Source organism: Thamnophis elegans, chromosome 1 (assembly GCF_009769535.1).
Source record: "Thamnophis elegans isolate rThaEle1 chromosome 1, rThaEle1.pri, whole genome shotgun sequence".
NCBI classification, from domain to species: Eukaryota; Metazoa; Chordata; class Lepidosauria; order Squamata; family Colubridae; genus Thamnophis; species Thamnophis elegans.
Window position 1 is genome coordinate 13,818,201 of NC_045541.1, and position 16,536 is coordinate 13,834,736.

At 38.5% G+C, this 16,536-nt stretch overlaps 1 protein-coding gene across 1 annotated transcript in view; it reads left to right on the plus strand.

The window, feature by feature from the left end:
* Positions 1-16,536, plus strand: part of TMEFF2 (transmembrane protein with EGF like and two follistatin like domains 2) — a 325,649-nt gene that overhangs the window by 258,678 nt on the left and 50,435 nt on the right. Inside the window, exons 7-8 of the mRNA XM_032225080.1 lie at positions 2,559-2,707; positions 7,447-7,506. Of these exons, the coding sequence (XP_032080971.1) occupies positions 2,559-2,707; positions 7,447-7,506 (209 nt within the window). The remainder of the gene's footprint in view (positions 1-2,558; positions 2,708-7,446; positions 7,507-16,536) is intronic.

Sequence of the window (16,536 nt, forward strand, 5' to 3'; positions counted from 1 at the left end):
TAATTATGATAGAATAATGTGTGTGTCTATTTGTGTATTAGTGTAATATACTGTATATACAAAAACTATGATGTGGGCATAATCCACACAATGATCAGATAATCATTCCTAAATGTGTCCTGAATAAACAAGAAGGTATTAAGTGTTGTGAATGTGATACAAGAAATGTGAGACATGAAATCTAAACTAAGTATATCTTCATATATATTATGGTTCGTTGCACAATTAGTCAGATATTCAGACTGGGTTTAGCATTTTTGTCTAGCTATGAAGACTTTTCCAAAGATCTGGAATAGGAAGATGCGTTATGAAAAGTATTATTATTTCAAATAATTTTATTCTACCTTTCATCAAAATTTGCAACTTTCCAGAAGTCTCTTCACAGCTTTCAAAAATCCAAACCAAAATTAATTAACAACTCCAATAGCAATAACAAATTCATTGATGTAAAAGAAGGGAAATGAAATGGGACCTCCAGAGAAAGGGAGATCCAGTCTTGGCACAACCACAGTGATATGCCAAGTATTTGTGCTTTGGTCACAGAACACTAGCCATCCCCAAAGATGTTAGTCAGTATGAAAAATTCTATGAACACAATGAAAAATTAAAATGGAAAAGAAACCCATTTGAGTTCATAAATTTAATGCAAAGCTGCCTAATTTTATTCTTTCAAATCAGTACAGTTATCAGAATTTAGCTACCCTTTACAATTTGCACATTGCCAAATTTCACTATGCTGTTCTATACCTAAAATTTAGGCTAAAATGCAGATTTGTGGAAATATGAAACACTAGAATATTTTAAAGGACAGACATGCGCATACAAAAAGATAATTGAGAAATAAACACAAAGTAGAATATGAAATGTCATTCTTATGTTTATAAAAAAATATTTTAGAGTGATGAGGGAAACAGAATAAGTCAACTGGAAGAATATAAATGGGGAAAAATAGAGAAACCAATACTGAGAGACTCGTGTTTAGTAAAAAAATTTATGTAGAGTGAGTAGAGTAGGGATAGAGATAGGGATAGGAAAGAGTAGAATAGAATAGAGTAGAGTAGAACAGAACAGAATAGATTTAGCCATTCTATTTTAGTCCAGATAGTTTTGCGGTTTAAAGATAATCATGAAATCTTCCCATTGTTTCCAAATAAAAGAGAGAACCATTGCATTTGCTATTGATCCAGTATTATTTGAATCTCAAAATAGGGAACATAAACATTTTTCCACAGCCACAGTATTCCAAACCCTTGGTTCATATTTCTTTCAATACCTAACCCACAAAGGGAGGATAATGGCTGGAGGAATTGTGGTGTAGAAAAATAGATGGGAATTTGGAAGATATCCTCCCTTGTACACACTTCTCTCTTGTATGTAAACAAGACAGGCACTATGAAACATAATTTTGGCAGGTTGGTGAAAGGACACCATCAGGTTAATCCTTGCAATGATATAAATCAGGCCTCAGCGATGCTCTGAGTATTTTGCTATGTCCCCTCCAACAAAACACATTGCTGAAACATGTGAGATTATTATTTCATTATAAGGCAGAGAGAGGTATGTAAAAACTTTCTGAAATATGGCTTTTCAAGGCCATCCAGTCAAATAACATCTGAGACTTATATTTTTAGAAATTTGCAAACCGTTTCCAAACCGTAAAACAATGTACTTAGTACAATGCAATTGGGTAGATCAGTCATATGAAATTAATAGTAAGTGCTACTTGAAATTGATGTTTTCAAAGCCTAGGGAATAAATAAAGGTTCGTTCAAATAAGCCTCTCTGATGAAAGGTTTTCCTGAGCAAAGTGCTACTATGAAAAAAGGGGCCCTGATCATAGCCAATATTGAGTTAGAACCTCCTTCTCTGTACAGTACTGGCTCAGATGAATATCTGGATGGTAGGGAGTCAAGAAAGGCCTTTTCATGGCAGTTCAGGTAGTCCTCAACTTATGACCACAACTGAGCCCCACATTTCTGTTGCTAAGTGAGAAATTTGTTAAAGTGAATTTTGCCCCACTGTACAACCTTTCTTGCCACACCTGTTAAGCGAATCACTGCAATTGTTAAATTAAGTTGTTGTTAAGTCAATCTGATTTCTCCATTGACTTTGCTGGTCAGAAGATCACAAAACGTGAGCAAATCACCCCAGGACACTACAACTGTCATAAATACATTGCCAGTTGTCAAATGTCCAATTTTTGATCACTTGACAACAGGGATGCTGCCACAGTTGTAAGTGTGAAAAACAGTCATAGATAAGTTTTTCCAGTGCCGTTGTAACTTCAAACAGTCACTTAATGAACTGTTATAAGATGAGGACTACCTACTAAAATACTTTCATTTTAGCTTTCTGTTGTGTTCTTTTCAAGACACTCGTCCTCTGGCAAGCCCTCCCTTTCATTTTATTCACATTATAATTGCAAAGTCCTAGCAAAATCTCAGCGCTTCTTCTTAACTTATTATTGGTGTCATTTGTTTTTAAGTGAAAGCACTTCCTTTTATTGTAAAGCAATGCATTTTATTTTATTTTTTTACACGAGTTATTTTTTTTTCCAGGTGTGTGTGCAACATTGACTGTTCACAAACCAACTTCAATCCTCTCTGTGCTTCCGATGGAAGATCTTATGATAATGCATGTCAGATCAAAGAGGCATCATGTCAGAAACAGGAGAAAATTGAAGTCATGTCTTTGGGCCGATGTCAAGGTAATGCTCCTAGCAAAATTCAATTGGAAAATAGCTCTCCATTTTTACTCTGTTATGTTTAAGAGAACTGGGACAGAGGGAGCTGGCATGAATTATTACGGTATTAGACATTTCTTATGTTTTCCATAGATTTTTCAAGTTATGAACAGGTGTGACCATAATGTTCTTGTTATTATGGCTCACAGTCAAGAGTACAGTTATTCAGCATCCTTACATTCAATTGAAACAGAAGATAAACAACTGCATTGCTGCTACATCTTTGTACACTAGCCTAGATTTTTGACAGTACTTATGACATACCCAAACGGTGTCAGAAGTAAAGGAATAAGATATACCAGGGCTCTAAAAATAAGTTGAAATCTACGTGATAGGTTCTTCATATCTTAAGCTGACTTAAAAATATTCCATGACCACAGAAACACGCACAGGTGGATTTACAAAGCTTTGCAGAAAGAAAGCCCATTTTGACAATACTGAGAGGTAATAAACTCTAGGTCAGCAGGCCCCAACCTTCCTGGCATCAGCAAACGATTGGCGGGGGGGGGGGGGATTATCTTCCATGGACTACGGAGGGATGGTTTCATGTACAACCGACATCCTGGAACGAGCTCCCCGTGGAGATTCGGACCCTCTCCACCCTTCAGGCCTTCCGGATGGCCGTGAAGACCTGGCTCTCCCAGCAAGCCTGGGGTTGAGTTCCCCCCCCACTCGAATCTGCTGTGTCTGTTGTGCTTTTAAACTGTTTGTATTGTCTGATTGTCTTTGTCTTACTTTTTGTAATTTCCCCTCCCTTGGCTTTGTTCAGCCGCCCTGAGTCCCTTCGGGGAATAGGGCGGCCTACAAATTAAATAAAATCCAAATCCAATCCCAATCATGCACAGATGAAGCTTCATTTGCTTGCCCACCATTTTGGCAGCCTGGTTCCCAACAGGGCAGGGACCAGTGCCTGTTCATGGCCCAGGGGTTGGAGATCCCTTTTCTAGTGTGATTGGAAATGTACTCTAATAGTGGTGGTGGTGGTAGTTCTCTTCCTATTTCCACTGCCTCGCTTGAAAGTACCAGGGTATCACCATGAGGTTTCAGTCTGCCTCTCCGATGTTTGCGCTATAACCCCTATCATTGGCCTTGGTGGCTGGAGAGAATAAGAATCTGGAGAGCACCAAATTATGGAAGATGGCTAGAAATTGTGGGAGATGGAATACTTTGATTCCAAGTGAGAATGTAGGGTACCCAACTTTATTTCTGTAAGATCCTAAAAAAAAAAAAAACCTCTGTTTTTCTGACAAATTTATACCTCTGAAAATATCTATATAGCTCCGCTTTCCTTCATCCCCCCTTCTGTTATCGCAGAAAAGCTCCATTTGGGTTGTTTGTCATTGTTAAAGAAAAATCTGAAAGGAACATCTGGATCAAGGCCCTAATCCAAGATTCTGTCAGGTAATATCTGTAAAAGCTTCCATTAACATTTGGCAGCAATAACCGAGCCCAGTTCCAAGCAGAGCAACAAGATGAGACCAGGATTTGGGTTCTCTGCCTTAATGTGGAATTGTACTATTAACATATGAAGAACATAAAAGTTGTCTATTCTTGCATATCTCTATATAAGATGTGTTCAAGTCCAAAGCGGATTCTGGCAACCAGACATTAGCTGCACATATGTTCTGGGTACGGCTGTGATCCAGCCATAGATCTGTGAATGGTGTTTTTATTTTGCAAGGAAACATTCAACTGATCCCCAAAAATACCCTCAAAGACACACAGCTTGCCTTTATTATCACAGCTCTGTTCAGGCACAATACCCACCCAAGAAAATTTAAAATATGTAAGGGACATTGGACTATGAATAATATCTCTTAAGTAGGAAGTTCATCTTTCCAGAATAAACTGAGAGATCTGAAAGGGCTTTTGATATGTCTTCTTTACTCCAATGTGAATATAATCATCACTGATAAACTCCACTGTTTTACCTACCAAGACCAGAAACTGGAAGGTTTGGGTTTTTTTTCACTGATTAGATAGATAGATGATAGATAGATAGATAGATAGATAGATAGATAGATAGATAGATAGATAGATAGATAGATAGATAGATAGATAGATAGATAGATGATAGATAGATAGATAGATAGATGATAGAGATAGATAGATAGATAGATAGATAGATAGATAGATAGATAGATAGATAGATAGATAGATAGATAGATAGATAGATAGATAGATGATAGAGATAGATAGATAGATAGATAGATAGATAGATAGATAGATAGATAGATAGATAGATAGATATAGATATAGATATATAGATATATAGATATATATAGATGTATATAGATGATATATATATATATATATATATAGATAGATAGATAGATAGATAGATAGATAGATAGATAGAGAGATAGAGAGATAGAGAGATAGAGAGATAGAGAGAGATTTAAAGTCACAACCCCTGGTATGCCCAAATACGGGAGGAAGATCACACTTCCATTCTCTGTCCTTCAGCTCGTCACAAGACTAGCTGATGAGAGCTAAATAGCTTGAAATAGATCTATACTAGTCTCCCTTTATTTATTTATCAGCACAAATATAACATATGTGTGTGTGTGTGTGTGTGTTTTATTTGTGCTGATAAATAAATAAAGGGAGACTAAATAAATAAAACACAAATATAACAAAGGCAACAGTAAAAATATTGGGTTTCTGTCGTGATGAACTCTTGTGACGAGCCGATTGACAGATGATGGAAGCAGTTAGCTTCCTCCCATAATTGGGGCTTACCAGGGGTTGTGACACTATACATACATACATACATACATACACACACACACACACACACACACACACACACACATATATATATCTTTGGAATCCAGCTGGATTTTTTGTGATGTCATGAACAAAATGCTATAGGTTTCCTATTAACAGAATGAATTTGTTTGCCATTGCTGCCTTCATAGAAGTGTTTTTTGATAACCTACAATCTTAAGATCTTCTTTCTAAATACAGACTATGCAACTGTGCTGGGCTTCAGAGATGAGGCAAGGCCAGGCATTTCTGTCTTGGTCAGGCACAGATGGTTCATCAACTTGATTTCCTGCTCTCCAACAGAACAGAGACCTTATAAGTAAATAATTTGTTCTGACTACTGAATTTCATTTTCCCCCCAGTATGCAATAGAATGATATGTGCAGCAAAACTCCAATAGCAAAAAGATTTACTTTCCAGGGTTTCAATATAGCCCATGCATGTCTGTTCAGAAATAAGGCTGACAGTACAGACTAGCAAATAAATGTATCTTTAATCATTTCATACATGACTGCTGTTTCTCATTTTTCCTCCCGCATAATCTATTTTGGATTTTTTTTTTAATTCTAGAGGGGAAACAGCTGACTCTCTCAAATAGAACAAGTTCTCAGAAGCTCTCTTAATTAAATAAAAAGTTTATTTGGGGCTTCTGTGAGATTTTGTTTAGTTGGAAGGTACAATTATTCCCAAGAACTTGATTTGTTTAACTATAGTTTTGTTTTTTTTAAAAGGAAAGGTATTCATAATTTACACATTGTTTATTCATTTACTTATACTTTTAAATATTCACTGAATGACTGGGGGAAGTCCACAAATATAGCCTGGCTGTATAAATGGTTCGTAATAATGCTTTACTTTCACAGTTTTTGCTAGTGGTTTGTGTATTATTAAATGTTTTATATAATTCTTTTGAGCTATTCTTATATAGCCATTATGATTTACAAAATGCCAATAATTTTTTTAAAAAACCGCAGCAATATAACATGCATACAATGCAAATTGTCATTAAATTGTATCAGAAATGCAAATCTATTCTCTTAACCATTGTTTTTTCTTCTAATAAACATTGAGTCATTAATGTCCATCAAGACTTCCATTCAAATGCAAGTAAAAGCCACATTCCTCACAGCAATTGGTAAACTATCTGTAGTCATGCCTTTGAGGTTCCAGTACATCCCCACAGCTTTCACAAAACTGTTCAGATATATAGATTGAGAACAAATAAGTCATAAGCTTAAAATGTTCCTGTTCCAACCAAGAGAAATCTGATCCAGAGGCACTTCAAATTTAAATCCTCTACAGTTTATCTATAGGAACACAACGGCTCAGTGGCTAAGACACTGAGCTTGTTGATCAGAAAGATCAGCAGTTCAGCGGTTCGAATCCCTAGCACTGGGTAACGGATTGAGCTCCCGTTACTTGTCCCAACGTCTGCCAACCTAGCAGTTGAAAACCATGTAAAAATGCAAGTAGAAAAATAGGGACCACCTTTGGTGGGAAGGTAACCGTGCGCCTTTGGCATTTAGTCATGCCAGCCATATGACCACAGAGACATCTTCAGACAGTGCTGGCTTTTCAGCTTTGAAACGAAGATGAGCACCGCCCCCTAGTGTCAGGAACAACTAGCACATATGTGCGAGGGGAACCTTTACCTTACAGTTTATCTAAGGTGGTACAAGATGTGACTATGGTCACTAAATTGATGGCTTTAAAGGGGGGTTAGATAAATCAATGAAGGACTCATCTATTAAAGATTATTGACCTTGAAAGTTCTGTATGATTTCTGACTTGTATTATTTCCCAGTGCAAGAAAATTCTATCTCCTTCTCTTGTATGTCAGCACTTTACTGGGTGGCTGTCATGAGAATCATTTACCCTAGCAAGCGATTTGATTTCAGTTTGCAACCAAAGTAAACAAATGCAATGTCTTTCAGATAACACAACTGCCACGACAAAGTCAGAAGATGGACATTACGCAAGAACAGATTATGCGGGTGAGTTGTCCCACCAAAGGTAGACATGTTTTTTTGAAAAGCAGGCGGGGAAATATGTTTGAGAAAAAATTATGTCCTAAATGAAGGTTTTCTTTCATTTCCCATGAAATTGGAAAAATAGGATTATCCCCAATAGGAATTCAAGCTTAAGTCAATGAATTGAAGCAATTACTATAACTACAGGGGGAAAAAATCCTTGTCTTCATTTTTCCAATCCCTCCCTCTAAAATTAATTGGTGAGATTGAGAAAGCAGATACTCCTCAAAAAGACTTTACTTGGGTGCATAATGCACAGATTTCCAAATTTCATCTACTCAGCACCAAATGTTATTAAAATGAATGGGTAATATGGATTGAGAAGAAATGTAAAACTGGCTTTTTGCTCCAGTCTGTATTTAAATCTTGCAAACCAATCTGGGAGTTCATATTCTATCCAGCCCCAGATGTATTACACTTTTGCTCTTTGCTCCAAGAATGACTGAGGATTCCATTTAGAAGATGGAATTCGTTAGCTTTAAATTGACATGTATTTTATTTTATTTTGCTTTCATATACAGAATACCTGGCTCTCATTATGGTCTTCTTCTTAACATTAAATCTGTGGAGGGCTGATGCTGAGAGAGCTTGGTTGAAAGAGACTCACTTGCTTTTAAACCTCGATCTTCCATGGGCTTTGATTTTTATGAACCATTAGTGTGGTTGTCTGTTATCAATGGACTACCTTCCCTTTTAAATGAATGAGAATGGAATGAAAGTACATGCAATATGTTTCTTGGGTTAAAATATGTTAGCCTTCAGGATAATTGTACCCTTCCTTCAGATTTCCCCCAGATATGTTTTTCTTAAGCTTATGATATTGAAATCAATATAATGCAGTTCTAATACTTCACGATCAAGGTAGCTCCCCTGCCAGATAAATACAGCATTTTAACAAAAGGCTGAAATAAATGAATCAGTTGATGTTACTGCTTTTAAGGTTCATACTTCTTTTCATCTAAATGAGTGAAATCTCCCCCACACCCCATTTTTTCTTACTGCAAGCCTTCACATTAATCATGGTGGCATCCACTGTGTTTAAATTTCAATTAAAAAAAAAAATCAACATGTCACAAAGCTGGAACCAGTAATTTCTTACAGCTTATTTCTAGCTCTTCTCTGGTTCTAACTGGGATAAACATTGCACCATACTTACACTTGGATGCAAAGTTAATTAAGTATTATAGAACGGTTTTTTAAAAAAAATGATAAATGGCTTTAATTTATTTGAAAACACCAAACAAAATATAACCTCAGCTCTTTGTAATATAGCAGTTTGAAATATAATATATATGTAAATATTATTTAAGGTTTTATCAAACATCGTTTGGTGAGGTAGTCCCTTGAATTTATTTTTATTTTTTAAATCTGCTTTACTAGGAAGATTAAGTTTTAAGGCGTCTTTAAATGTTTTGTGTACATTTTAACAGCTTGACTTAAGGGCTGAGAATAGGAGTGCCAGGAATGTAATCATTCTAAAAATAAGTCAAGAAAGGTATTTTCCTTTCCACTTGCAATTTTCTTTGAGATGAGTAAAAAAGAACTTAATGAAGCCACAGTCTTTTGAGTGCTTGGCTTATAGCCTTGTTACACTAAATAAGAAATGGTGAAGCATCTTTTATTTATTAAGATTTTACTATCCTTACTTGACAGCAAAATGTTCCCTGCTTCCCTGCAATGCATAATGTGAATTAAGAATAAGATACACCAGTGCACTCATAGTGGAACTTTTTAAAAACTGTTTTCTCATTTTGAAATACCTTTGCCTTATGAACACCCCTGATGCTCCATATATTAAGCAACCAAGTTCACGGAGAGCAATTATTGTAGCCTTCCTCTAATCCAGTGGTTCCCAAACTTGGCAACTTTAAGACTTGTGGACTTCAACTCCCAGAATTCTCCAGCCAGCAGAGCTCTGCTGGCTGGAGAATTCTGGGAGTTGAAGTCCACAAGTCTTAAAGTTGCCAAGTTTGGGAACCACTGCCCTAATCTGTTGGTTTCCAAATACGTTGGGACTAAAGGGGATAGCTAAGAATTTTGGGACATAGTCCAAAAATATTGTGGACCATAGGTTATGAAGACTGCATTATAATATCAATAGACTTGATCCTTTGAAAGAAAAATTATATGGCTTTTATAGGGGCATATTGCTAAAGTGAAACTCTAAAAAATATACTTGCTTATGGGACGTGGTTGCTCAGCAGCTACGATGCTGAGCTTGTCGATCAGAAAGGTCAGCAGTTTGGCGGTTCAAATCCCTAGCACCGAATAACAGAGTGAGCTCCTGTTACTTGTCCAGCTTTTGCCAACCTAGCAGTTCGAAATCATGTAAAAATTCAAGTAGAAAAAAAAGGGACCACCTTTGGTGGGAAGGTAACAGTGTTCCATGCGCCTTCGGTCTTTAGTCATGCTGGCCACATGACCATGGAGATGTTTTCAGACAGCACTGGCTCTTGGGCTTTGAAACAGAGATGAGCACCACCCCCTAAAGTCGGGAATGACTAGCACATATGTGCAAGGGGAACCTTTATCTTTACCTTCACCTATATATACTGATCAGTCAGCCACCTTTTTTTGACACCTCACAGCAAATGTAATCCTGTTAAAACTCATGCATGGCCTTGGGGTACCCAAAATAGATCCTAGTTTGGTTTTGCAAAATGCAGGTATTCCCCAATGTATGACCACACGTGACCCCCAAATTTCTGCTGCTGAGCGAGACAGTAGTTAAGTGAATTTTGCTCCATTTTACAACCTTACCACAGTTGTTAAGCGAGTCACCGTAGTTGTTAGTAACACGATTAAGTGACTCTGGCTTTGCTTGTCAGAAGATCACAAAAGATGTTCACATCATTCTATGAAACTCCAACGGTCATAAATGTGACTCCATTGCCAAACATCTGAATTTTGATCACATGACCATGGGCATGCTGAATAGTCTCAAGTGTGAAAAACAGTCATAAGTCACTTTTTTCTGTGCCATTGTAACTTTAAATGATAATTAAATGAACTGTTGTAAGTCAAGGTATTTGATCTTATTTGGCCAAAATTGTTTTGCAGAGATGTGCAAAACATTTTCATGGCACTCCACCAATGCTCAAACATTCCTTTCATTTCATTTTCATTTCATTTATTAAGATTTATAGGCCGCCCTTTTCCCTGAGGGGACTCAGGGCGGCTTACAATCACAAGGGAAGGGGGTGCAGTATCAAAAGACAAAACAAAATGTGAACAAAGAAAAAAAAATAATAAAACACAACTTTCGTTCAGCAATCAACACTCGGGCGGGTAACTTGGAAACCTATCCCCAGGCCTGCTGGGAGAGCCAGATCTTGAGGGCTGCGCGGAAGGTCTGGATGGTGGTGAGGGTACGAATCTCAACGGGGAGCATTCCATTCCAGCTTTAAATGTCCCAATGTTGAAATGGGTGCTTTTGATTTTATCAGATTTGTGAGGTCAGAACATCCCATTTCCGACATAAAGGTCTTGTGATGAGAAGCGTGGTGGCACAGTGGTTAGAATGCAGGACTGCAGGCTACTTCTGCTGACTGCCAGCTGCCAGAAGTTTGGCAGTTCGAATCCCACTTTGACTCAGCCTTCCATCCTTCCGAGGTCAGTAAAATAAGGACCCAGATTGCTGGGGGCAATATGCTGACTCTATAAACCGCTTAGAGAGGGCTATAAAGTACTGAGAAGCGGTATATAAGTACTATTGCTATTTTTGGTCAGGATCAGAGGTGGGTTCCTACCAGTTCGCACCTATTCGGTAGAACCGGTTCATCAAATCTACCAAACCGGTTAGAAGAGGTTCCACCAGTGGACCCAGAAAGCAGGCCACACCTACAGAAGAGGTTCCAAATTTTTTTGAAACCCACCACTGGTCCTTGGATATGATTATTCTACACTATCATGCTCATATTTATAAAACTCAGTGCCTCTGTGAAAGGTAAGGATGACTACTGCGTTTGTAGTGCAATCAGAACATTGCGTGTGTTGAAGTTGTTTTAACGCAAACCAAAGAGGCCTTTTAAAAAACAAGTTTACATCATATTCTTATGCATGCCAGTGCTATGTGTGAGGTAATTTAAGGTGGTTCTGACAAGTGTCGTCGGCATCTTCATATCCGGTCACATGGGTGGCAAGCCACTCCCACCAGGTCACATGGCCGGCAAGCCACTCCCACAAAGGAGGCCATACCCACAGAGTAGGTTCGAACAATTTTTGAAACCCACCACTGGTCAGGATCCAGGATTTCTGAAACAGTTAGGCCTTTGCAGACTTCTGGTCCTCTGCTCATTCGTTTGGAACTGAGTGATGGATGGGGCGGGCGAGAATGGCTTTTCATCTTTATATAGCTTCAGCTGCATCAGCTTCTCCAGGTGAAGGAGAAATGCGTTATGGCTTCAACCCAAGCACATTTTCACCACCTCTCTTCCACTTCACCGCCTGCTCTTTGTTTATAGCCATGGGGGACAAGGGAAAAAAAAGATCCAGATCAAACTCACATCTGGAAAAGGAACCAATGTGGCTATGAGGCGAAACTTCACCTTCTGAGAACAAGCAGCCTCAAAATGACGGGTTGGCAGGGAGAGAGATGTTGGGAAAGGAAAGCCAAAGTTTTAAAGCAGCCTAGGTTTTTTTTTCCAAAGGGAAGAGAGAATGAATTACCGCCCTGGTAGACTTGCAATAGCAAGGGGAAATATAAGTCAAGAGGATAACTTGTCAGCAGATCCCTTCTCAGTGCTTTTGCTGGCATCAGCAGAAGAGTCTTCCACCAGCAGTGCCCTATATAAGGCTGGGTAAGGCAGAACTGAAAGTGCTCCTACAAGAATTTATTTCGTTCAACCATTCTGAAAGAGGACAATGCATATGTACATACACACACAAATACCCTTACACCGTAGTTAGAAAACTAAATTTCCCAAGTTTTAGCAATAGGGAAGTTTATCAGATAAGCTGACCAAGTTTTAGAGATACGGCTATCATTGAATTTGTAAAAACTTTCAGGAAAATTAATGTGTGATGACTGTGGGAATGATTTTTTTTTTAAAAAATGTTCTTATTATTGAGTTGTCAAATGTGTTAGGTTTATACCCTACATGGTATCGGACCTGGCTCCCTGAGAGACTGCCTCCTGCCAGTTACCTCCCAGAGACCTATTAGATCGCACAGACTAGGCCTCCTCTGGATTCCATCTGCCGGCCAATGTCGGCTGGCGACCCCCCCCCCCCAGGGGGAGGGCCTTCTCTGTAGCTGCTCCGGCCCTATGGAACGATCTCCCCGTTGAGATCCGGACCCCTTACTACCCTTCCGGCCTTCTGCAAAGCGACCAAGACCTGGCTGTTCCGGCAGGCCTGGGGCTGTTGAATTATCCATCCCCATCCTTGTTGTTTTTTATTTTTGATATCCCCCCTTCCCTTTTTATTTGTAAGCCGCCCTGAGTCTTCCGAGAGTGGGCGGCATACAAGCAAGCAAGCAAGCAAGCAAGCAAGCAAGCAAGCAAGCAAGCAAGCAAGCAAGCAAGCAAGCAAGCAAGCAAGCAAGCAAGATAGATAGATAGATAGATAGATAGATAGATAGATAGATAGATAGATAGATAGATAGATAGATAGATAGATAGATAGATAGATTAGGATATTGCAGAAATCCATCCTCTGTTTTCAACCCATTAATCTTCTCAAGAGGGAAGCCTTGGGTCATTTTGGATATTATGCTGTAACTGACCTCAGCACTATATGAATCAAAAGAGACTCAACCATTCACACTATCTAAATGAAAAATATAAGTAACAAAATGATTAGTTTAAATCAGTGGTGAAATTCTAATTTTTTTACTATCGGTTCTGTGGCCGTGGCTTGGTGGGCAAAGCAGGGGAAGGATACTGCCAAATCTCCATTCCCTCCCCACACTGGGGCCAGCCAGAGGTGGTATTTACTGGTTCTCTGAACGACCCGCTACCATTTCTCCAGAACCTGAATTTCACCCCTGGTTTAAATGCTATTACTTTAAACCATCCAGATTTATGACCTTGGTTTTTAAGCTATACAGACTAATAGACCACTGGTTCTAAAAAAAATCATATGTTTCAAATAATATGTGAAATGCATATTATGAAACTTTGGCTAGTTTAGAAACAAAATCAAATTTGTGTAGTCTTCTAGGAGCATGATGTTTCGGTTTGTTTGTGAATCAGCAAATTATAGCATGGTGTTAGATTCTAAACAAACTAATTAAATGAGAATATTATAGTACAGGTAATCCTCAACTTATGATCACAATTGAACCCAGAACTTACATTGCTAAGTGAAAGATGTGTTAAGTGAGTTTTGTCCCATTTCTTTTCTTGCCACATTTGTTAAATGAATCTGGCTTCCCCATTGACTTTGCTTGTCAGGTTGCAAAAGGTGATTACATGACCCAGGGACAATGCAACCGTCATTAAATATGAACCAGTTGTCAAGCATCCAAATGTAAATCACGTGACCATGGGGATGCTGCAAAGGTCATAAGTGTGAAAAAATCCATTGTAACTTCAAACAGTCAATAAATGAACTGTTGTAAGTCAGGGACTAACTGTACAGGTGAAACTCAAGAAATTAGAACTTTTTGAACTGTTTTTCTGGCATTTTTCAGGCCATTTTCAGGCTGTTTTCCAGCACTTCAATGTTCGCAAAGACCAGCTGGCCAGCGCACATGTGCACATCCAAACCAGAAGAGCAACTGGCGAAAGCACATGTGCCCACAGAGAGGGCTCTCTGCATGCCACCTCTGGCACGGGTGCCATAGGGTTGCGACACGGCTCTAGTTTATACAGTAATTACGAGGTTATTGTTAACTTTGTGCAAATTTTACATAAGAATAACATGGTAATTGCAATAGATTCTCTTTATAAGATATTTCAACTTTTATAAACATCTCCTATAAAGGAAATAAAAACGCATATTCCTATGCTTTGGTCAAAGGGATCCAGGAGAAATAATCAGAATGATATATCAGAATTCTATTTGTGTATTGAGAGGGGCCTAGAGGATCAGCTCTTTTATGTATTTTATGCATTCTTTTGTTAAGATTTAATAAAGGTTTGAACTACCCAAATAAGTAGTGGATATACAAGTCTGGTACAAATATTGAGTATTCCTTCTTTGTTTATTTTTCTGTATTCCAAGATTATTATGAATAAATAGTAATCCTGACGTCTTAGAGAAATCTGGCTGCAGCTTCATTGATCGCTAGGGAGAAGCAATAAACTTCCTAAGATTGAAGTTTGGGCAGATGTTTGGGAAGAGCCAAAATCAGTTGGAAGGCAATAAGATTTCAATTGTATTATTATATAATACAAGGTCTTCCTTGTTCCCCATGCCTAAGCTTTTACTTTCAAAGTACAGTAATGATTCAACAAAATAGCCAACTACCCAACAGCTGCCACCTGGTTCTAATCCAGAAATCTTTAAGCATTAAAGCCTTAATATATTTGAGATGTTCTGTCATTGCATAACACTTTCCAAAAAGTATTAACATCTCTTGCCTTTTCCAAAGCGCCCATTAGCCATGATTCTGGCAAACAAGTTAAAAAAAAAACTAAGGGAAAGAAGTCCTTGAAGCACATTAGTACAATTGCATGCACAACTCACCAATAAATCTGAAAAATCGCCCACTCAAGGACTTGCCATTATTTAGAAATTCTAATCTCCAATTCTAACCTCTGCTGTGCTTCTAATTACAAAGCTGTGGAATCTGTGACTCTCTGGATGATACTGACTTCAGCTCCACTGTTTCTCACAATTAGTTCTGTTGGCTGGAGCTGCTAGGAGCTGTAGATAAGCAACATCTGGAGGGTCAGTTGTTGCTTTTTCTCAACTCTCCTTTACCGAGCTGTCTCCTGAAAGTTGGAGGCATTTATTTTGAAAGCATCTAGAACTCTTTTTTCCAAACTATCAGTCAGGTAGCAATAAAATTCAAGTTCATTATAAGTTCATCCCTGGATTTTGAAAATATATATAAAACTCTGCATGCTGTTCTGCTTACCTGAAGTGCTGTCTTGACAATATGTAGGTATTATTTTACAGATTCTGTCTGCAGTCTTTGGCTCAGTGGGTTTTAATGGGTCATTCATGTCCTGGTCACCTGCCAGTTGGAGTATTGCAATGTGCTCTACATGGGGATGCCCCTGAAGAGTACTTGGAAACAAAGTCAAATATGTGTGTACCCAGGATAATGTTGCAGGATCCAATCTGGGTCAGTCACTGCGACCAGAGGCTTTGTCTTCCGAACTTTTCGACTAGTGCTGGAGCCCAAACACTGTGCTAGAAAGAAGTTCCTCGAGGATGGGTTCCAGCACGAGTCTGAAAGCTCAAAAAACTAAACTTCTGGTTCTGATGACCAACCCAGATTAGATCCTGCAGTACCTGGAAACTTCAGCTGATGCAAAATGCAGTTATGTGTGTTTCTGGTTGAGTGCACATTACATCTATGTTATGCAACCTGCATTGGTTGCCAGCTTGTTTCAGGGTTCAATTAAAGGAGCTGAAGTTGACCTTTAAAGCTCTACATGGCATGGGACCTAATTATTTGAGAGACCTTTTCTTGATTTCATTGGCCCATCCCAGCAGATCCCACAGATTGGGTATATTATGGGTTTCTTTCTCTAGGAATTATATTTTGCAGGCCCTTAAATGGCGGGCTTTATCTACTGTGGCTTCTGCATTATGGAGTCTTCTAGGTCTACAAGCATCGTAACCATGTTTATTTTAAAAGGGCTTCAAAGGAAAGGGTTTCCATTCAAGCTTTAGTTGAAAAATTCAAAACTTTTATCACAGAATAGAATAGAATAACGGAGTTGGAAGTGACCTTGGAGGTCTTCTAATCCAACCCCCTGCTCAGGCAGGAAATCCTACACCATTGCAAACAAATGGTTATCCAACATCTTCTTTAAAACTTCCACTGTTGGAGTATTCACAACTTCTGGAGGCAAGCTGTTCCACTGATTAATTGTTC